Below are 22355 nucleotides of genomic sequence, written 5' to 3'. Positions count from 1 at the left end.
ATAATGATGATAAAATGACTGAAAATGTAAAAGAGGTAAAATATCAAGATCATTATTCCAATATTGGAGTGTATAAAGTGGAGATTTAAAGTATGTAAACAAAGAATTATTCAAATCCAAAACCTAATAGTAGCTAGACAGCAAATTAGGATAATGTATTTTGCTGTGGAGTACAAGATAAATGTTTTCTTTAACAAGAGTAACAGTGCATGATGGGCATGTATTTGCTGCCAGTAACTTCACCTTTTCATTACTTAACCATCAACTAAAGGCAAAGGCATACACATTAAACAAACAAGTCAGTGTTCATAAAAAGAGTTGCTGGGATAGGCTCCAGATACTCCACAACTCTGAGTGAAGATGAGCATTGTGTATTGAGTATTGAACACATACATACACACACACACATTATTTAAATGTGTGTGTATATATATATATATATATATATATATATATATATATATATATATATATATATATATATATATATAGTAGAGTATATACTATAGATTAGAGTTTCTCAAAGTGGAAATATGCTCATTATTTCATTTTAGTTAAGTATAAAGACAAAAACTTTTAAGGCAAATGTAAGCTGTGTCTTTCTGGTTCGAAGCTCGTATCTACTGCGATAGCAACTCCAATCTGTCGAAGCTCCTCCAGGACCTCCTTGCCTGAGGAGCTAGAAGCTAGAAGCTAGAAGCTAACCCAGTGTTCTGTTCTACATTGTTGATAGTTTTAAAACTTCAGCTGTGAAAGGAACATTTTTAAGAGCTCAACACAACAGCAGAAGCCACTTTAGTTTTTGATTGTGAATATATTATTCAGCTTGTTTTGTTATTTATTTCAGAAATCCTTGTGATACATTCAGTTTGTGCTGGTCTGACTTTAATAAAATAGTGTTTAAAAATGCCTTTGTGTTTAAGTCAGTTTTGTGTTTGTATAGACCATAACGCATAAAAGGGCATTAATGGGAACATTAAAGAAGGTTCTTTAAAAAAGTAACTAAAAAGTTACTTTTAACAGTAACGCATTACTTTTTGGTTTAAGTAATCAACAAAGTAACTAAGTTACTTTTTGAATGAAGTAACGAGTAACTGTAACAAGTTACTATTTTTTAGTAACTAGCACAACACTGTATATATATATATATATATATATATATATATATATATATATATATATATATATATATATATATATATATATATATACATATACATATATATATATATATATATATATATATATATATATATATATATATATATATATATATATATATACATATATATATATATAGTGAGGAAAATAAGTATTTAAACAACCTGCTATTTTGCAAGTTCTCCCACTTAGAAATCATGGAGGGGTCTGAAATTGTCATCGTAGGTGCATGTCCACTGTGAGAGACATATTCTAAAAAAAAAAAAAAATCCAGAAATCACAATGTATGATTTTTAAACTATTTATTTGTATGATACAGCTGCAAATAAGTATTTAAACACCTGTCTATCAGCTAGAATTCTGACCCTCAAAGACCTGTTAGTCTGCCTTTAAAATGTCCACCTCCACTACATTTATTATCCTAAATTAGATGCAACTGTTTGAGGTTGTTAGCTGCATAAAGACACCTGTCCACCCCATACAATCAATAAGAATCCAACTACTAACATGACCAAGAACAAAGAGCTGTCCAAAGACACTAGAGACAAAATTGTACACCTCCACTTTCAATTTCAGACCCCTCCATGATTTCTAAGTGGGAGAACTTGCAAAATAGCAGGGTGTTCAAATACTTATTTTCCTCACTGTATATATACATACACACACACATATATACACACATATATACATACATATACACACACGCACACACATATTAAACCCCCTCACCTCAATAGACAATACAGTGATGTTGATGAAAGATAATGAAAATAAATGAGAAAAAAAAAAACTCGTGAAATAAACAATATTTATTGATACACTTAACTTTGAAGTTCAAATGAAAATTGTAAGTCTTGTAAAACATGAGCATGTGCAGTATTATTCAACCCCCAGCTTCAGTACCTTGTGGAGCACCCTTTAGTTTTATAACTTCTAACAAGCGTTTTCAATAAGTGCTGACAAGCTTCTTACACCTTACTATTGGAATCTTTGCCCATTCTTCATGTGCAAAAGCCTCTAACTCAGTGATGTTTGACAGCTTCCGTGCTGCAACTGCCTTCTTCAAATCCCACCAAAGATTTTCAATTGGATTTAAATCTGGTGACTGAGAAGGCCACTCCAGGACACTGCAGCATCTTTTCCCCAACCAAGCTTTGGTTGATTTGGAGGTGTGCTTGGGATCATTGTCTTGCTGGAAGATCCAATGATCACCAAGGTTTAATTTCGTCAACAGAAGGCATCACGTTCTTCTTCAAAATGACCTGGTATTTCTGGAAATCCATGCCGCCAGGTCCACAATCAAGCTTGCCAGTTCCTGCTGCAGAAAAACAGCCCCACATCATTATTGACCCACCTCCGTTCTGGTCATAAGCCTGACCTTTTGCACGCCAGACATACCGCTGGTCCATATGTCCAAAAAGTTCCAGTTTGGTTTCTTCAGTACATTGAACTGTTTCCCAGAACTCTGTAGTTTTATGCAAATTCCTCCGGGCATATTCTAGTCGACTCCTGATGTTCCTTGAGGTCAAGAGTGGAGTGCGCCTTGGGGTCCGGCCATGAAGTTCTTGATTATTCAGTGCACGTCTTATAGTTGCCACTGAAGCACTTGTACCAGCCTTCATCATGTCATCCTGTAGCAGTCACACGGGGGGTTTTCTTAGCTGTCCTGACTAAGTTGCTAAGGGCCCTTGATGAAATTGTGAGCTTTCTTCCACAGCCAGGCAGGTTTGTAGCTGTTCCATAAGTTTTAAAGTTCCATATAAAGCTCCCAGTGGTGTCTCTTGGAATGTTAAATCTTTTGGAAATCTTCTTATACCCAAGGCCCTTCACATGTGATTAAATAATCTCCTCTCTCAGCTTTTGTGGCAGCTCCTTTGTCTTTCCCATGATTGCAACTAACCTTGAACACCTTCATGGTCAAGGTTTATATATGCATCACAGCTAAAGCAAATGTAGGATCGTTATAGAGTTCCCAAAGGCTTAATGATGTTTCAGCTCCACTTCGGGCCATAAAAACTGTCAGAAAGCTTTAAAAACAACAATATTATATAGGGGTTGAATAATTGTGACATGGCGATCTTAACAAAATATACTGTTACACACAAATACTACATCATACATTTTCTGTGTTGATTTTATGTTTCACTAAACTCATTAAGAAGCCATCCAAAGCAGAATCCTGCACTTTGAAAAGATTTTTATTTATAAATCCCTAAAACTCTTTAGGGGGGTATATATATATATATATATATATATATATATATATATATATATATATATATATATATATATATATATATATATATATTGACACCCTTTGCGACCCATTAACGCAATATTAAATCAATTTAAATGGGTACTGTCAAGGGAAACTGTACATGTACTGTACTGTAAACTCAACAAAAATTGTGAATTATTTGTCATGTTTACTACTTTAAATAAATAATACACTAATAAAATAGTTTTTTTTTTTTTTTTTTGTCATTTATTAGTACAAACTCTGTTTTGAAATGTTATTCCGAACTTTCAAATTTGAAGACAAAACATTGATGTGATGCCTAATATATCCCACCCACTAAAGATGCCACCACTCATAAGTTTATGCTTGGTCAGTGTGTTTATATAAACACATTATATATACACATTTTATATACAGTAATCCCCCGATTATCGCAATGGTTATGTTTCAAAACCACCAGTGATAAATGAAAAACCGTGATAAGCGGACACCACCCCTTACATTTTTGTCCAAGTCGTAAATCATCCTCCCACACATTTTAAACACACAGAGAAAACATTTGCAAGAATATAGCGAGATGAATGTTGTGTAAATTCATAGAAATACAGTACACTGTATCACATTTATAGTACATGTACTGTACAGTACACAATTCTGCGGTAGCATGGCCTATATGTAGTTTCTTTGCTTGTTTATTAGTTGAAGTGTCCTATGATGAGTTAAAGATACACGTCACCGCATTCTTTACTTTTTGTACTGTACTGTATTAACATTTTATTTCATTTTATAATTAATAATTATATCTTTATGAATACATTTCATTATTCCAACATAAAACTCCATGAAAAAAAAAAAATCCCTTTAAGTTTTTTGGTTTATCGTGCCATCTGCAAGAGACCGGGAAAATCAGCGAAACAAATTAGTTATATGGCAAATGCGATTCCGCGATAAACCGGGGGCCACGAGATTTAAACCGTGATAAAGTGGGGGATTACTGTATATAAACATACACACACATAATTACATGAACTACTGCAGCAATGCAGCATGGCATAGAGGTGATCAGTCTGTGGCACTGATGAGGCGTTATAAAGCCTTCAGTTGTTTGGAGTTGTTTGATCTGGTGTCTCGCATCTTCCTCTTCACAATACCCCATAGATTCTGAATGGGGTTTAGGTCGGGTGAGTTTGCCAGCAAATCAAGCATATGGATACCATGGCCCTTAACCAGGTATTGCTATGTTTGGCAGTGTGGGCAGGTGCCAAGTCCTGCTTGAAATGAACTCTCTGCCAAAAAAAAAAGAAAAAAAGAATTGCTCTAAAAATTCTTGGAAGGCGCTGCGCTGATCTTGGACCTGATAAAACACAGTGGACCAACACCAGCAGATGACATGACTCCCAAACCACCACTGACTGTGCAAACTTTACACTGGACCTCAAGCAACTTTTGTTCGTCTCCTCTATTCTTCCAGACTCTAAAACATTGAATTGCAAATGAAATGCAAAATGCAGTTTCATCTGAAAAGAGGACTTTGGCCCACTGAGCAACAGCCCAGTACTTTTTGTCCTTAGACAGACTTCTCCAATGGTGTCTCTGGTTCAAGAGCAGCTTGACACATAGAATGCTACAGCTGTAGCCCATGTCCTGGATACATCTGTGCATGGTGGGTTTTGAAGCACTGACTCCAGCTGCAGTCCACTCTTTGTGAATCTCAATCAAATTCTTACAATATTCGCAAGGCTTTGGTTGTATGTGTGTTGCTTGTGCACCTTTCACTTTTTGAATTTAATTACTGAAAATTAAACTTTTTGAAGATGATAATTTATGGAAATATTGATGACCCCACTGTACCTAGCCTACCCAGGAGTCTTAAAGAATGGTGATCAGTATGCAGTATTCTGTAATTTGTTACAAATTTATACATATGTGGCAGTGGGCAGAGGTGGACAAAACGAGCAGAAGGAAGCACACGTGTAGCTGATGAGATTAATTGGTGCGCTCTGTTTCAGTGTCTGGTGAAAGTGTTGATGAGAGAGGAGCTAAAATTGGGCTTTGAAACACCAAAAAAACCCAAAAAACACCTTGACAACTAAACCCTGTCACACGCTGGCAAGCGTAAGACATTGACGTGTACATCCTGGCAGTGTCTTAACATATCATACCTCACTGCTCCGTTTGCCTGCATATTGCTATAGTCATTCTAAGATAAAAAAAATCGCAAGTTGAACAATCATAACTCTTGAGCCAAAATTCATTACATCAACCGGGGGTCAATTGGGGCCAGATTTTAAGGAACACATGAATTAACTTTGCCTGCACAAAATCTAAGGTGACCAAGTTGAAATTGCTTAGAATAGAATAATCCTTACAAAAGCTTTAAAATTAAAAATATAAAGTGCCTTGTGTAAGGACATGACACTTTACTTCAGAATATTGTAACTATTCATGACTCAGCATTATACATTTTAGTATAATGCTGAGTCATGAATAGTTACAATATTCTGAAGTAAAGTGTCATGTCCTTACACAAGGCACTTTATATTCATGACTCAGCATTATACATTTTAGTACTTGAACATATTTAGTTACTGAACAAATTAACTTTACCGATATAAACGTGGGTATTAATAATCCAAATGGCATGCGCCCCCATTAAAACATTTTACCCCACACAGTCTCTTGTACATAAAAATGCAGATTACTCAATTAAAAGGCAATGAGCTCCTAAAGAAGTTCACACATTCTGATTTACATTCAAAATCTACATGTTGATACTTAACCCTTTCACCTGTACCCAGGTTTAATTAATTTTTTTTAAACTACTACTTCGCTAAGGAAGACACACAAAGACAAAAGGTTTGTAGACACCTGATCCTCAAAACCCTTTGTGCATTTTTTGATCAAACCTATATTGAACACTTTATTCCAAATTTGGTAATATATATGATAATCTCCACTTTTCTAGAAACTCTTTCTGCTAGATTTAGAAATTAACATATTTAGAGATTTAGCAAACAAAGCATTAGTAAGGTCAGATACTGATGTGAGATGAAAAGATCCATCAGCCAGTCATAAACACAAAGGCATTCAGTGAGGTTGAGGTAAGGAATCTGTGCAGGCCACATGAGTTCTTCTACAGCAACCTGGGAAAACCATGTCTCCATGGAGTTTGTTTTGTGTATAGGGATATTTTTATGATTTTATAAGAACCAGCCACAGCATTCGAAGACATTTTGAAAATAGCATGTTTCCATTTTTGTTGCAAATGCACATATGGGTGTCACAATTAGGTGTCCACAAATATTTAGCCATAATCTATTATTAGCCTTAGAGAATGGTTTGCTAAACATTCACTTGCAGATCATTTTCACAGACATGGCATTAAACATTCACAATGTTTTACAAATTTCTTGTACAGCAGAGGAGGAAATAGTGTCCCCATAGGACACCACAAATTTTGAGATATGACCACATTCGGGAAAATAAAATGGACACAGCAAAACAAACCATAAAATTATATTTTCCCTCCACAATTGCCCCAGTATTCATTTACAACTATTTGTAGACTAACTATAAAAATGGATCATAGAACCACTGCTATACTGCCATGTTATTGATGTAGAAAGGTTTGTGATCAAATTCCTAGATAAGACTATGTGAGAAAAGCAGTTGGAGTCATAGCTTTTTACATTTGGTATAAGTATTTCTAATTTACCATGCACAATTACTCAAATAAGCATTTCATACCACAAAACAGCTAACCAGCTGATCTTTTAAATGCCATTATGTTTACTTGACCAACCCAGCCATTAGGGTCGCACAAGCCAGTGCACTCTTAGTGCCAGTCCCAAGCCCGGGTAAATGGGGAGGGTTGCGTTAGGAAGGGCATCCAGCGTAAAACATGTGCCAAATCATGGGTTACCAACGACCGCCACAGGTATCGTTAGCCAACAGGGTACCGGGGGAAATTGGGCTACTGTTGGCCGAAGGAGGAGAATGAGAGGAGGAAGATGTGTACAGAGACAACAGGGAAAGAAGTGTAGGAGAGTGGAGGTTCAGGTGGGCACTTTAAATGTTGGTATTATGACTGGTAAAGGGAGAGCGGGAGCTGATATAATGGAGAGGAGAAAGGTAGATATGTTGTGTGTTCAGGAGACCAAGTGGAAAGGGAATAAGACCAGGAACATTGGAGGTGGGTTTAAACTGGTTTATCATAGAGTGGATGGAAAGACAAAATGGTGTAGGGGTCATTCTAAAAGAAGAGTACAGTAAGAGTGTAGTGGAGGTGAAGAGAGTTTCTGATAGTGTGATGAATGTGAAGCTGGGAGTTGAAGAAGGGGTGATAAATGTCATCAGTGCTTATGGGTTGTGTGATGGCACGAGAAAAAGAGAGCGAGAAGGTGGGATAGTGTGAAGTTAGTTAAACAGGAAGTGGATGGAAAGTTGGTTGGACCAGATGACATACCAGTAGAAGCATGGAGATGTTTAGGAGAGATGGCAGTGGAGTTTTTAACAAGATTGTTTAACAAGATTCTGGAAGGGGAGAGGATGCCTGAGGAATGGAGGAGAAGTGTGCTGGTACCGACTTTTAAGAACCAGGCCAAGTCAAGTTTTTTTTCTATTGAGCTTTTCACAGACAATCTCAAAGCAGCGTTACAGAAATCAACAGTTAAGGTGAATGGTGTGCATTTAACAAGGGAGATGTGCAGACCTGCAGTAATTACAGGGGAATCAAGTTAATCAGTCACACCATGAAGTTATGGGAAAGAGTAGTGGAAGCCAGGCTGAGAGAAGAGGTGACCATCTGTGAGCAGCAGTATGGTTTCATGCTGAGAAAGAGCACCACAGATGCCTTATTTGTTTTGAGAATGTTGATGGAGAAGTATAGAGAAAGTCAGAAGGCGTTGCATTGTGTGTTTGTGGATTTAGAGAAAGTGTACGACAGGGTGGAGAGAGGAGTTGTGGTATTGTATGAGGAAGTCAGGTGTGTCAGAAGTATGTGGGGGTGGTGCAGGACATGTATGAGGACAGCGTGACAGCAGTGAAGTGTGCAGTAGGAAGGACAGACTGGTTCAAGGTGAAGGTTGGACTGCGTTAAGGATCGGCTCTGAGCCCTTTCCTGTTTGCAGTGGTGATGGACAAGGGCAGACAGGAGTCTCCATGGACTATGATGTTTGCAGATGATATTGTGATTTGTGGTGAGAGAAGGGAGCAGGTTGAGAAGAGCCTGGAGAGGTGGAGGTATGTGCTGGAAAGAAGGGGAATGAAAGTCAGTAGGAGTAAGACTAAGTACATGTGTGAATGAGAGGGAGGGCAGTGGTGGTGCGGTTGCAGGGTGAAGAGGTGGAGGAGTTCAGGTACCTGGGGTCAACCCCTAACGGGAGAAACCGAAAGATGATGTTCACTTGACCACACTAAAATGATGTACAGTTTACATGTGAATCAGATTCCATGCATGCCTGGTCAGTATGATTCTGAACCATTAAGATTTTCACAGAGGTTTGTAGGCTTGGTGATAATCAGAGGTAACATTTGTGCACAACTGTTATGTGACCAAGTCAAAAGTGAAAACTAAACTCACCAGATACTTTCTGAAAAAGGTCCTACCAGACATTACATGCAATTTGCACATTCAGCAAAATAAAAAAAAATGAACAAACCAAGACTGAATTTCAGTGAGCTTTATTCAAACAAAAGTTTCCAATTAAGCAGATTTCAATTTAATTTATAACATTAGCATCACTGACAAAAAAGCCAATTTAAAAGAAAAAAAAAAGAAAAAGAGAACATTGTCAATTAGGCTCAATTCATTAAATAGTAAACAAAACATTCAGGGCATGTTTACATTAGATTTTCCAACCCCTGTTACTTCAATTTGTGGCTTTATAATTCTGTTCCATTTTCCCAATCAAATAATACCTCCCTCCCATCCCAACCCAACCAATTCATCTTTACTTTTGTTTTACATTCTTCATAGATAGTAACCGAGTTCTAGACTGGAGGACTTCAGCAGGTTTTTTTGCTTTATCCCGAATAATTTTATTTTAATAACCAAATCTGTATAGTTTGTCAGGTGAAATCCAGTTCCTGAGTGATATCAAAACCTTTACCATGACAGTCCTCAAGTGGTATCCCTGTTCTAAATCAAATTTAAAGATGAATCAGGGCAGCAGATCCCCCCCAACCCACCCAAACCTTGGAGGAAAAACAAACAAAAAAAAAAAACCTTTGAAAATTGAGCTTGAGATTTTTTAATGAACAGTTAAGGATGCCAATAGAAATGGTGAGACGTCCTCAGGCTCAATCTTCAAAGAATGCAATGAAGGCAACAGCATATCCCACCAACACACAGCAGTTCAGACAGCAGACCTTACATTCCAACTTATGGGATATGCAGTGTTCTCCAGAGCAAATAGTTTACCCAAAAGTAAAAAAAACGGCAAGATAGCTGCCACCACCTTGCATGACTTTCATTCTCTCATCCAAAGCCACACAGATAGTGCAATTCCCCCCCACCCCTAAATAATAGCAAATGGTCAATTTTAATAATGCGCTAACTGTGTGCATATCGGGGCCACTGAAGAAGAGAGAATAAAAGTCTGGCGTCAAAACCATGCCACTACAGGGTGCTGCAATTTTCCAAAACACATCTCTAACCTTCTAACCTTAATTTGTTGATTTATTTAAACACGCAAGCCTGTCTTGGTAACCCCTCCCACAAACACACCATTGCAACATCCTATAGAAAACAAAGTTTATACACCAAAAGAACGTCTCGTCTTGATTTTTTTTTTTTTGATTTTTTTTTCTCTAGTTTTCACAAAAAAATCATGTCAAAGAGAACTACAGCTTTAAGCTGCCAGGGTCAATTGGGATAAAATTTCTATTCACATTGCAATTCCTGAAAGAACCCCCAACCCAGCAAGTTTCCTTAGGCTTCAAATAGGAGCTCAAGTTTAACGAACCACAAAAATTATGCTTACCTCTAATTTTAGTGTTAAAGAAAGGTCATCAAACCTCTCAGAAAATGAAGAAACATTTGGTTATCAGCACCCATTATGTTCTCCTATTTTCAGAATACACCCCCCCCAACCACTTCAGCCCACAGTGGGCTCTTGTGCCGTCAGTCTTATTGCCCAGTCCCAAAAAAACTAGTCCCAATGTTAGTGCAGGACAGAAGTTACATTAAGCTCTACGCTTTTTTAAGAAAATTAACCAAACCCCTTCCAAAAAAAAAAAAAAAAAAAAAACCCACAAGACCTGTTTACTTGAGAGCTACATTTGTCAATTCCCATATATATATATATATATATATATATATATATATATATATATATATATATATATATATATATATATATATATATATTTTTTTAACTCTTTGCATTTGTTTTACTTCTGAATGGCAGCCTCCCGCCCAAATCAAAGCACTTTTTCTCCATTTGAAAGAATCATGTACCAGTGCCGATGGCAGTGAACATCAATCGGTGTAACAGTATCATATCCCTTTTGCAAGTTGACCCACCCACCCCACAGATTGCCAATTAAAGCTGCACTGCAGCAACAAGCATTACTACATGACGCAAAATTTTCTCTCATATGAAAGTCTCCCTGAACAGGGACTCAATGAGTGCTTTGTAAGTCAGTGGAACAAGCAAAGGAAGGAGAGCAGATAATCTAGTTGAGCTACAAACATCAAGATGAGGTGCCTGTAACACCACTGGTAAAGATCTAACAAAAAAAAAAAAAAACAAACAAAAAAAAAAAAAAAAAGACATTTTGTGCACAGTAAATCAACATAGCCAATACTTTTAAAAATAAATAAATCTGGAGTCCAATTCAGATAAAGATCTGACATCAAGTTTTAAGCCTTGTCTATTTTTAAATCACCAACAAGGTGATGGCTTGACAGAAGCAGAAAAAGGAAAGGAGATGCTGTCCAGTGCTGAGAGAATCCTGCATCCTTGATGTTTCTTACATAACCCTCCAACCTTTTAGCTTGTTTTATAAAAGATCCATTAAAAATGAAAATAAGTATTTACAAAGTTTACATTGTGCCAAATTAGATTTCAATGGCACATCTACGAAAATGTGTAGCCACCCAAAATGAAGGAGAACTGTAATGGAACAATAATGGGAAAGGGAGGGATGGGGGGTGATGTTTAAATACTTCCACATTTATCAGGCAGAGGAATCACAGCAGGAGGAAAGGCTGGCTTAAGTCTCTGAGCAAGTCTCTTGTCGTATTGGAGCACTGAAGGAAAAGGTAGAGAATCAGTCTCTAGAAGAGACGACAAATGAAAAACACCACTTGAGCCATTTTCGGGGCACATGAAAGATGCTGAGAAAACGCAAAGTCCAACTTTCATCACCAAAATATTTTCTTTATCAACTCCCGGTTTGTGAGGAAAGGCCACGCTTGCACGCCTTATATGTATTGTGGGCAGCCTGTTCTCCTCAGCAAAATCTACTTGGTCTATTTCTCAGAGAGGTAAAAAAAAAAAAAAAAAAAAAAAAAAGAAAAGCACCAGGGCATGTGTAATGATTTCTTCTGAAAACAAAGTTTTCAAAAAAAAAAAATTTAGGTGGTAAACAAATGGTAACAAAATAGCAAGTGACTGATGAAAAGGTCTGGAAATAAACATTATTACTTTGAACAAAGTTTGACTGCTTATTAAGGCACTTCATACAAATAACCAAATACATTAAAATAGAGGTGCTGGATGGAAAGAGCTGGGTCTAAGGGGGCCAATGGGTGATGTTCTTTTAGGTGGAAAGTAGTCATTTTCTCAATTAATAAATAGGATATAATCGCTCCAATCATCCTCTTCTACCCTTTCTCGTACAAGTGCTTTAGAATCTTCAGAAAGGTTAAATGATGCAGCAATCCTCTTAAGAGCCATGAATTTTTTTTCCTCCATTATGTCCTGTTTCAAAGAAATTCCTCATGGTGTCTCCCAAAAAAAAAAAAAAAAAAGGGGGAAACAAAAAGAAAACATGGGAAGGGGGATAAAGAACTGGGGGCTTGGTGATCTGCAAAAACAAGGAATTAAGACTTTACTGTCATGACCTGCACACCAGACTAATTAATACTGCATAAAATACCTGCACAACAGTTTCAACAGCATCTTATTCATGCTCACTCATTTGAAGCATATACCCAGAAAATAAATGTGATCTGTTCTTTGAATGGTAATTTGCTAACCCTACCTCTCTTGCTCACAGTTTGACCTCCTCAGCACTCTCACTGTGGTACTCTGCCACATACAGACTCTTATCGATGCTGCTAGGAATGGGCTTTATCTCTGTGCCCAGCTGCTCTTCAATGCCCTTCAGGTTAAAGCGGTCATCATAGGTGATCAGGTTAATAGCCAGACCCAAGTGGCCAAAACGACCTGAGGGGAAACGAATTTAAAATCAGATACAGTGGGTATGAAAATGATTTGGAGTCCAACATTACACAAAGTGCATTTATTTATGTAATGTAAAATTAATTGCATTTACATTTGAGCATTAATCTACTAATAAATCAATAAAAAGAGCCACATTTAAACATTTTGTTTGAAAAATTGAAGTTAAAAAATGTAAAGCTCATTGAGACCATATTCAAATTGAGCAGAATCAATTTGCAAAAATCTCTCTCTATGAACTGGCCTCGCATCCACTCAATATCTGCTCAGCAAAATCGCTCTCCCAAATGAATACATTTGAAAATGATGCATGCCAAAGCTCCTTGCATTTTCACAGACACACACAACACAGGTGTAAGCATTTTCAAGCTCTTCAGTGTTGAGCAATTTTGGGGAAAACACGTGTAGTCTTTTTTCAAAAGAAAGTATGCAACTTTTTGTTATTAGTCTATACCCAGGACTTCAAGTGACCAATGTGACCAAATAAAACAGCATGCACACAATACAGAATATAAAATATTACACAATGTAAGGTACCTGGATGGTGAAACACTTTGTGGCTCTTTGTATAGAGGCGTTTAAATAATAATTTGCAGGCTATTACGTGACCCAGCTACAACATTCATGGCTTTAGGGGCATCAATAGCCTAAAGCCAAATAACATGCACTCTTGTATGTTACAGCTCTAACTGCACTAAACAATGAGGTGAAAACATTATTTGGATGAACAAAGTTTATTTGGCAAAAGAAAAAAAAAAAAGGACTCAAAGGACTGACTGCTGTTTATTTTACATAATGTGTATTTTGAAAAGCCTGAACTGCACAATACATTTAAATGGCCTGATTTCAGGCAGGAGTTTTGCTTGGTAAAAGACTTCACATTTCACAAAAAGTAAAGATTCTACATTTTCTACACACAAAGCATTTCTAACTGATCACGCATGTCTGTTCAATTCAGTAAAACCTTCTATAGCTGAATCTTAAAACAATTATAACAGTACATTAACAGTTATGGTAAATAACATGGTAAATAAATTATTCTATCATGTTACCTGGTGCTTTCATTAAAAAGCTCATATGGGGAAAAAAGGTCTAGGTTTTTTATAAAAAAAAAAGAAAAGAAAAGAAAAGAAAAAGGGTCTAATTTTTCTTTTAAACTTACCAGATCTGCCAATACGATGAAGATACGTCTCCCCGAGTTTGGGAAAATCAAAGTTGATCACCACATTCACAGCCTGAATGTCAATTCCTCTTGTAAACAAATCTGGGAAGAAATAAAAAATATGAATATGATAAAGAAAGGATGCTTTAACCAAAGCCAAAAAAGAAATAATTTAGTATTTACCTGTGCAAACAAGATTTCGGCACAAACCATTTCTGAAATCATGGAACACGCGGTTTCTGTGTTCCTGTAAAGAAAGGCATAATATTTTGAGATCTATAGATGAAGAAACATCTTTATATAGAGTTATATATTGATATAGTGATGCCAAATACTCTGTAAAATAAAAAGTTAAAAGGGAAAAAAAAAAAAAAAAAAACAGGTGCTAACTATTAGAGATTTTAGAACCTGCATTTCCAGCTTTTACACAATCTTGCACACAAAAAAAAAAAAAAAAGTTATAAAAATAACCACTTGCATCATCGTGCATACCCGAGGACATTTTATGATCAAGCTAAATCAGAGGTAAATCAGAATAAAAATGCAATTTGAACACCATTCAACAGTCCAAGGTTCCATTAAACAGACTGTTGTAATTACAAGACCAAATTTCAAGTGCCTTCCCTGCCTTATTTAAAACCACAAAACTGTACTTAATGGACAGCTTAACAAAAAGAAAAATAAGGTAATATCTGCAACAGTTTTTTCCACACACGTCAGTTACTAAATAAGCGGGTGGGTTTAATAATCCACTTCCTAGTGTCAAGAGTTCAGTACAAGTTTGGTTGAAAACAAAACAATAAAAAAAACTGGCCTGCCTGTCTGAAGATAGAGTGAACTTTGACTTTTAAAGCATAGAGTCAGTTATTAGATTATCCACAAGAGCTCCTTTATTGCCATTTTCGAACGGTTTCTCGCTCGCGTATAGGGTATTTTAATGTAGACTAAAAACTTTGTCTAATGCAGGCGGTGGGGAAGATCAATTTAGAATGCTTAATGTTTTAGGAGAAACAAATAGCATATTTTACTGCAAAAGACAAAATCCAATAAAAAAAAAAATCACCTTTTATTAATATTTTAAATATTTAAATTAATTTAAGATTACAAGCTACAAATTTCTGCAATGGTAACAGAATTTAGCACCAGCAAATATTGGGCAATTGTATCAACAAAAACACCATTTTAATCAATGTTTGTATATCAGTAGCAGAGACTAACAGATGCCTACCTGTCTCATCTTGGCATGAATATAGAAACAAGAGTAACCCAGCTGGGAGATTTTCTTGGCCAGGAGCTCCACTCGTTGGGACGAGTTGCAGAATATTATAGACTGATTAATCTGGAGCTGAAAAACAATGCAAAAAAAAAAAAAAAAAAGTCAAATAATAGATAGTATTTTAAGTAAATTAATTTGCATGGCTGCACAGGGACTCTTACCCTAGAGAAGAGCGTATTAAGGCAATGAACTTTCTGCCTTTCAGTCACATACGCATAGTATTGGGTCACACCCTTCAGGGTCAGCTCCTCCATTAGATTGATCTCATAAGGCTTCTGCAGATGGGAATTCTGCACAGGACAAAGATAAATGTCACAGCCAAAACAACCAGCAACAAAGTACAGGCAGTAATTTAATTATAGTAAAAGAAAAAAATAACCAATGCAGTTGAGGCTGTTAGACAAGGATCCAGAGTCTACTTCTGGAGGAGCCAATTTCATAGGAATGTACAATAGTTTCCATGAAACTTGAATTATATACTTAAATAAAATAGTGACTGTTTAAGATGCATTACATGGACAATAGTTTTTACTACATCTAACCATAAGATTAGTATGTGCTTTCTGAACATCCAATATCACATTTAGTCCCCACTAGTTTTTTTGGTTGTGGTTTGAGTGAAGGGAAAATGTAATGCTACAGTACCCAAAGACATTATTTACAATTGTGTGCCTCTAATATTTTGTGGAAAAGTTAGGGGGGGACTATGCTGAAAGAAGCCAAGTATCCCTATACATTTTTCTATATAAAGAAATTTATCGGACATGCTAACCATGATCATTAAATTGAGATGACAAAACACGATGCAGTTATTAAGAGATAGCTTTAAATCAATTCATTAGTAAACCTTTAATTTCTTTTTTCTTTAAGATAGATAGAGATAAATAGGCTTATATAGATAGGCTTATACAAATAAAACCATTTACTTCAGACTTACCATGAACTTTTGCACACTTAGTGGAAAAGTTGCAGAATACAGCAGAATTTGCCTTTGCTTGGGCAAAAAGCTCAGAATTTCCTCCATCATCTGCACAAAGTCCTGAGACAGGAGCTTGTCTGCCTACACACCCGAACACAAGACAATAAGATGTACACGAAAATGAAACGAGGGAATTATAAGTTACATTTCAAAAGCAAAGTATTGGGTAAAAATTATTTTGCAATTGTGGAATATTTCACAATGAGTTTATGTGGCACCCTGTAAACAAGGCATTTTGATCAGACGTTGATGTTGCTGTCATATATGTTGCAAAAAAAAAAATATAAAGAATTGGCCAATTAAAAAAAAAATGTATATATCTTTCAATGTTTGGGGGGGATCCAGGATCCATGGTGCTTTCATTGTGTTTTACTAAAAATACTAGTGCCAGCTTTCTGCTGTCTTGCGATTTTAATTTTACCTAGGCTGCTGAAGTGTGAAATACCAAATTCCATAAAAATTGTAGTTGAATTATACGTGCGTGTATGATGCAGTGACCTTGCATTTCTCCTTTTGGCCAATAGTGTTATTTTTGTGTCAAGCCATCTTTACAGCAAAGATCTCACAAGAAATCACTATAGCAAATTTTAAGTGTTCTGAAAGTATTCTAATAAAAACTAGTTACAAGCAAATTTCCTTGTTTCTCAAACATACTGCAAGGGCCATGAAGGAACAGGCAAAATATTAACAAAACTTCTCTGATACTCACTTCGTCCAAAACAATCATCTGCACCTGGCCAACTTTGGCTACTCCTTTTTTGATGAGATCCAACACTCTTCCAGGAGTGGCAATAACAACATGCACTAAAAAAAAAAAAAAAAAAAAAAAAAAAAGGGGAGATAGTGTTAGATGCAAGACAAATATTGAAGGTGACGTGCATCAAAGAATATTGAAATCCTTATCTTAACAAATAAAGACTGAAAAGTCTGTATATTTAAAAGGACGCACCAGTCTCATCAAGTCGCATAATGTCATCACGAAGGTTGGTTCCACCTGTGGTTGCCATGACCTTAACCCCACCCATGTGTTTGCTGACCTGTATGCAGATCTGGCTCACCTGCAGAGCCAGTTCTCTAGTGGGAACAATGACCAGTGCTGAAGAGAGAAAGGTTGCCATTAAAAATGCATTCAACAGCAAGGTGAACAGAGACCAGTATAGAGACTAGCTAATTGGCAGGCAGATTATTTCACCTTGTATGCAGTCTTTCTTCAGATCAATACGTTCAAGTAAGGGAATGAGGTAGGCACCACTCTTTCCTGTGCCATTCTTGGCTCTAGCCAGAATGTCCCTCCCAGACAAAGCAATGGGAATACTCTCCTCCTACAGGGAATAGACAAATCAGTCAGGTAGGCAGTAGTTTGGCTCCTTTGAGACAATATTGAAGTCATATGAATATAAACAAAAAGGAAAAAGGTTAATACCTAATGAGTATAATAAAGTAGCAAAACCTAATTCAAGCTTTTTGACTGTTAATAGCGAGTTACCTGGATAGGTGATGGTTTTTCCCAGCCCATTTCAAAGATGCCCATTAACAACTCCCTCTTCAGGCAATAATCTTCAAATTCGTTTCCTTTGGTAGCAGTTACATCCTGCATGTTAAGGGGAGAAATAAAGTAAGCACCACCTGGATAACCCTATCCTTTCCCACCACGTTTTTATTTAGCAAGATAACTTACAGACGTTCTCATGCGCATGTCCTTTGGAGGAAGCTTTAAATTCTTTTTCCAGTCATCCCCAGGTCTGACAAAGCAGAAATAAATGTAGTAAGGCACATGCAATATAATAAAATATATAAAATCATATACATGAAAAATACATGAATCCACAAAAAGAAAAATCTGATCCACATTGCAGATTGCACTTGGTGTTACTTGAAGCAGTACTTACTTAATGACTGTGTTTGCTGTGGGCACAGGTAGGGAGTTGCCATTGTTGACTGTGCTGGAAGATTTAATCTGGGCAGGTTGTGTTTGAGGTCCCCCTCCACCCCCACCAGGTCCCCCTGTCGGTTTCGCAGTGGCTCTCTTTTGGCCATTTTGGTTTGTCAAGCCAAGAATAACTGGGTTCTCTGTTCTGGCTGTACTCATGACTGTTTATGTTTATTCTTCTTCTTCAACAAAAAAAAAAAAAAAAAAGTGACCAAAGAGACTGGGTTGTATATCCTTTCGTTGAATTTAAGATGTCCTTACCACAGTCCGAACCAAAAGTTCAAGAAATTATATTTCACAACTTGTTCAAGAATGTGTGTCGTTTGTAAAACATCTCAATGCAAAAATCAACCAAGTAATTATCCACAAATTCTGGAAGTAGGAAATGAACTGGAAGTCTCTTGAAAAAGATCCCAGTTTCTCAAAATTATACACTCACAAACGAGTGAGAGGCTAAGCAGCCAGACATCTAGTTATTTTGTTTCTTTACATCCACTCCTCTTTTTTGCAATTTTTATAATCGATGCTTCGAAGAGTTCTCAACCTAGAGTAAGAGAAAGATGCTGTTCATTGTGTTTGAGAGCAAATCACATAACTGAGTTAGTCCATTAATATATGCAACACAAAGACTTTTTTGATGGGTCACATTAAATTAAATAAAAAAATACCATTGTGATTTATTAGGCAGCACTGGAAATGAATATTAGCAATCAACTGTTACAAAAAACATGCAACTTCACCAGATTAAAGATATATATATATATGGGTACAGTGTTGATTAATTCAAATCTACTTCCCCACTCCAAGTGTGCAATAACACTGAGCCTTTAAGGGTTGAACAGCCTTAACCACGTATACTTCCTTTGAAAGGCGATCATTAGGTGACGGATCGTCGACTACAACCGGAATTTGCGTTCCATTACACAAAGTATGGCCATAATAAGTCAAAAATAAAGTATAAAACAATTTCTAGATTTGATTACGTGTTTACGTTCGCAACACTGCTTCTAGTAAGAACAAATGTGGCTGGACTTCATCCTGTCATTATTTTACCATAAAAACAGATTTAACCTGCAAAAAATAAAAATAAACAAGGGTGCTCAGATTAAAACAAGTGAAGGGCATTTGCACTGAATATGAGCGAGGAAAACGTTAATTAACCTAAACGTGCTGTATAAAAGACACGAACGACATTAAAGTAGAGTTATTTCCTCATCTTTCTAGGAAAAACAAGGAAGTTATTAAACTCTGTGCTGCAATGATTTTTCTTGTTGTTGCCAACATTCACAAGACAAAAATCAAACAACTTGCAAATCATTAGAACAAAATCAAGCTAGACAGCATCCGATTCAAAAACCAGCTTAGTAATTAACAGCAAACATCAGATCTATCAGTTAAATACACACTAAGGTCTAACTGTGGTTCAGGATATCGATCATCTAAAAATTGCGGCCACCATGTAGACATGCTGTGTGTGATTAGAATACACAAACTTCAGTAAACATGGCGGACCAAAGGTGAAACGAATGCAACTGGAACACAACACGACATTTTACCGAAATGTACAGTCGTTTTTATAATGTTTTAAAAAATACAAATGTAATCGCGTTTATCGCATTAGATAGAAGCCTATATAAGATCACTCCCCACCACACACACGTTTTACCTCGGACATACGGATGGTCTGAAATGACGTCATTCCGAGCGCCAATCCCCCCCCCACTTCTGAGGTAAATCGGAGGCAGCAGCAGCACTGCGATAACGCAACAGCATCTAGTCACTATAACAGGCCTTTCGGTTAACCGAGCTAGTCATGCTAGCAGGCAGGCTAACTGCCCCGGCAAACGCTTCTGACGTAAATGCTATACGCGTTCTTAAACGCGAAAAAAATGAGTGAGGCACAATGCATTTGCGCAGTTTCGTATGATCACCGACAACCCTGGAGTACACGTTCATTTTAAATGCGAAATGCCCAAACTAGCTAAATAGTTACCAATAACGAAAAGCACTACAGCCCAATACAATATCGTGCATTTAGCAGGTCAAGCTTTGTACATAACCACCAAAGAGTTCGACATTTACATTATTTTATACATTCTCCGTTTAACCTGCTAGTTACATTTGACTACACGGAAAATATCTACACAGCTCAAGCAGCAAATGTCCAAATAAGCGTCTCGCTTGTTTGCTAGCAGCTAACATTATACTATCTAATATCCAGCTAACGCTGACTGTCTCTGCGGGCGTGTTCTGGCCCGAAATAAATACGCGATAACGAAAAGTTTAACAATCCAATCACAATGACTGTTTAGCGGTTTTATCGCCAACTATCAGAGTTTAGGGGGGCGGAAATCAGGTACAATCTGTGGTTGATTTAAAGGACCAGGCGGCTACCGAGTTCAATCCACCAAACAGACCCTAAATCCATACAGCGACAACAACCTTCACCGGAGGCCGGAGCTGAAGCCGCTGGAACAAAATAAACCGTTAAATCCACTCGACTCAATTCTTAACAAATGACAAGCATGTTTTCTAATTGCTTTAACTTAATTGTACTCACCAAATATTGCTGAAATTCCACGACACTCGCTATGTATTGTTTCCGAACTGTTAAGCGTTAGGCCTGTGTGATATTTTGGGGCTCTACAGCGAACGGGCAAGATGGCTTCCAGTCATCTTTAAACCCTCCCCCCGCCGGTCACATGACTCATAAGAAGCAGTGCAATCAATTTTTCTATACAAGGTGAGTGTTGGGCTACTCCCTATACCATGCTATACTGAAGTCATGTTTCCACACAGACATGTTTTATCAGTGCTGGGCTGTGTAGTTCACACCTAGGCCCTTCATTGGTGTCCTACCTGAACCAATTCACTTCTTAATACCATCATTATGATGCCACAGCTATAGAAACTATCAATATTATACAGAAACGCAGTATAAAAAAAGCACTGCATCACAGGCTTTTCTCGTACAGTGAGAATGAATGCCTTGCTAACGCAAGAAATCTAATCAACACAATTCAACCTGTCTCTTTTCACTGTAGTCACAGCTGCACCTCTCACATACATCATGGCTGACCACAGCTGCACCTCTCACATACATCATAGCTGACCTTTCCTAAGCTGACCTTTTAAAACTCTCATGTATTTTATGCTACCACACCTGATTGAATTCACACACAATTGCCTTTTTGAATATACTGACTTGGGTGTGTACCACAAAAATGTATTTTATGCATGACAGAAACACACAATAATTAAAAGTGTTAAAAGGTAAAAAAAAAAAAAAAAAAGCACTATAGAAACAGTTACAAGCTTGCTAAAGGCTCACAATGAATAATATTTTTAACATACACACAGACGCATGCTTTGCCCTCAGCAATACATTTGTTTTTTTTACGTGACATCTATATGGTACGCACCAGAAACTGACCACTTGAGCAGAACTCCAGTGCTACACTAGTTTGCTATAAGTTGTAGGAGCTCCCAATATTTTTCAGATAAATTGCTCTAAACTGTTATGAATTTTCTGTGTTCCAACGTCTCTTTAGTTTACAGGACATTGTAAAACACAATAAGACTCCCAGTAACATTTAACAATACATTATCTGAGTTCACATTCAAGTCAAGTATAAAAAAGAGTCAATCTCTCCTCAGTCAGAGAACCTCTGTGGTGTTATTTTTCTATGTATAAAAGGAAAATAGATTTTTAAATTAAACCCTATATTGCATATATGGAAAGAAAAAAAAAAACGGAAAACATATTTAGGAAACAGTGTTTTTTAATTCCAGTTTCACTATTTTTACAGGTTAAAAAGTTAATTAGTCATTGGATGAGTAGTTTAATGGACAGGTGTGGCCTGTTTCCTATCTATTTCATGGCAAATTAAGTCAGTAAAGGCTGATCACTGGAGTTGATTTTTTGTAGTGAATTTGATTTATGAAAACTCTCACTATTAGGTCATATGTCATCATTAGGCTAAAAAAAAATAAATAAATAAATAAAAAACAACAACAACAACAACAAAGAGCTTACAGAAACCTTAGGAGTGGCCAAATCAGCAATTTGATTTTTTTATTTTATTTTTTTAAAATATTTGCACTGGCTAAGCAACACTAAAAGGCCTGAAAGACAAAATAAAGGTTATAAAGGTCACTGAATTTTTGCCCTGGTGAAGAATAAATAAAGGCTTTTCTA

At 36.7% G+C, this 22355-nt stretch overlaps 1 protein-coding gene across 4 annotated transcripts; it reads right to left on the bottom strand.

Annotated features, from left to right (window-relative positions):
• Positions 1-12377: 12377 nt before the first annotated feature.
• ddx6 (DEAD (Asp-Glu-Ala-Asp) box helicase 6) lies at positions 12378-20830 on the bottom strand. Of its 4 annotated transcripts, none has more exons than XM_046865169.1 (15): positions 20718-20830; positions 18419-18701; positions 18117-18339; positions 17906-17969; positions 17714-17818; positions 17420-17549; positions 17177-17323; positions 16937-17031; positions 16186-16308; positions 15410-15538; positions 15201-15317; positions 14156-14219; positions 13973-14074; positions 12611-12795; positions 12378-12433 (listed from the first exon to the last, which is right to left on the bottom strand). In XM_046865169.1, exons 3-14 carry the CDS (start codon positions 18314-18316, stop codon positions 12620-12622), a joined length of 1452 nt encoding a protein of 483 aa, XP_046721125.1. In that variant the 5' UTR covers positions 18317-18339; positions 18419-18701; positions 20718-20830; the 3' UTR covers positions 12378-12433; positions 12611-12619. The 4 variants fall into 4 exon arrangements, with proteins under 4 accessions (XP_046721125.1, XP_046721127.1, XP_046721126.1 ...); XM_046865171.1 differs by lacking the exon at positions 18419-18701 and adding an exon at positions 19824-20626 and having other exon boundaries at positions 20718-20807; XM_046865170.1 differs by lacking the exon at positions 18419-18701 and having other exon boundaries at positions 20718-20810.
• Between the last annotated feature and the right edge of the window lie 1525 nt (positions 20831-22355).

The sequence above is a fragment of the Silurus meridionalis genome, chromosome 13 (genome assembly GCF_014805685.1).
Source record: "Silurus meridionalis isolate SWU-2019-XX chromosome 13, ASM1480568v1, whole genome shotgun sequence".
NCBI lineage: Eukaryota > Metazoa > Chordata > Actinopteri > Siluriformes > Siluridae > Silurus > Silurus meridionalis.
This window is presented reverse-complemented; position numbering and strand designations above follow the sequence as displayed.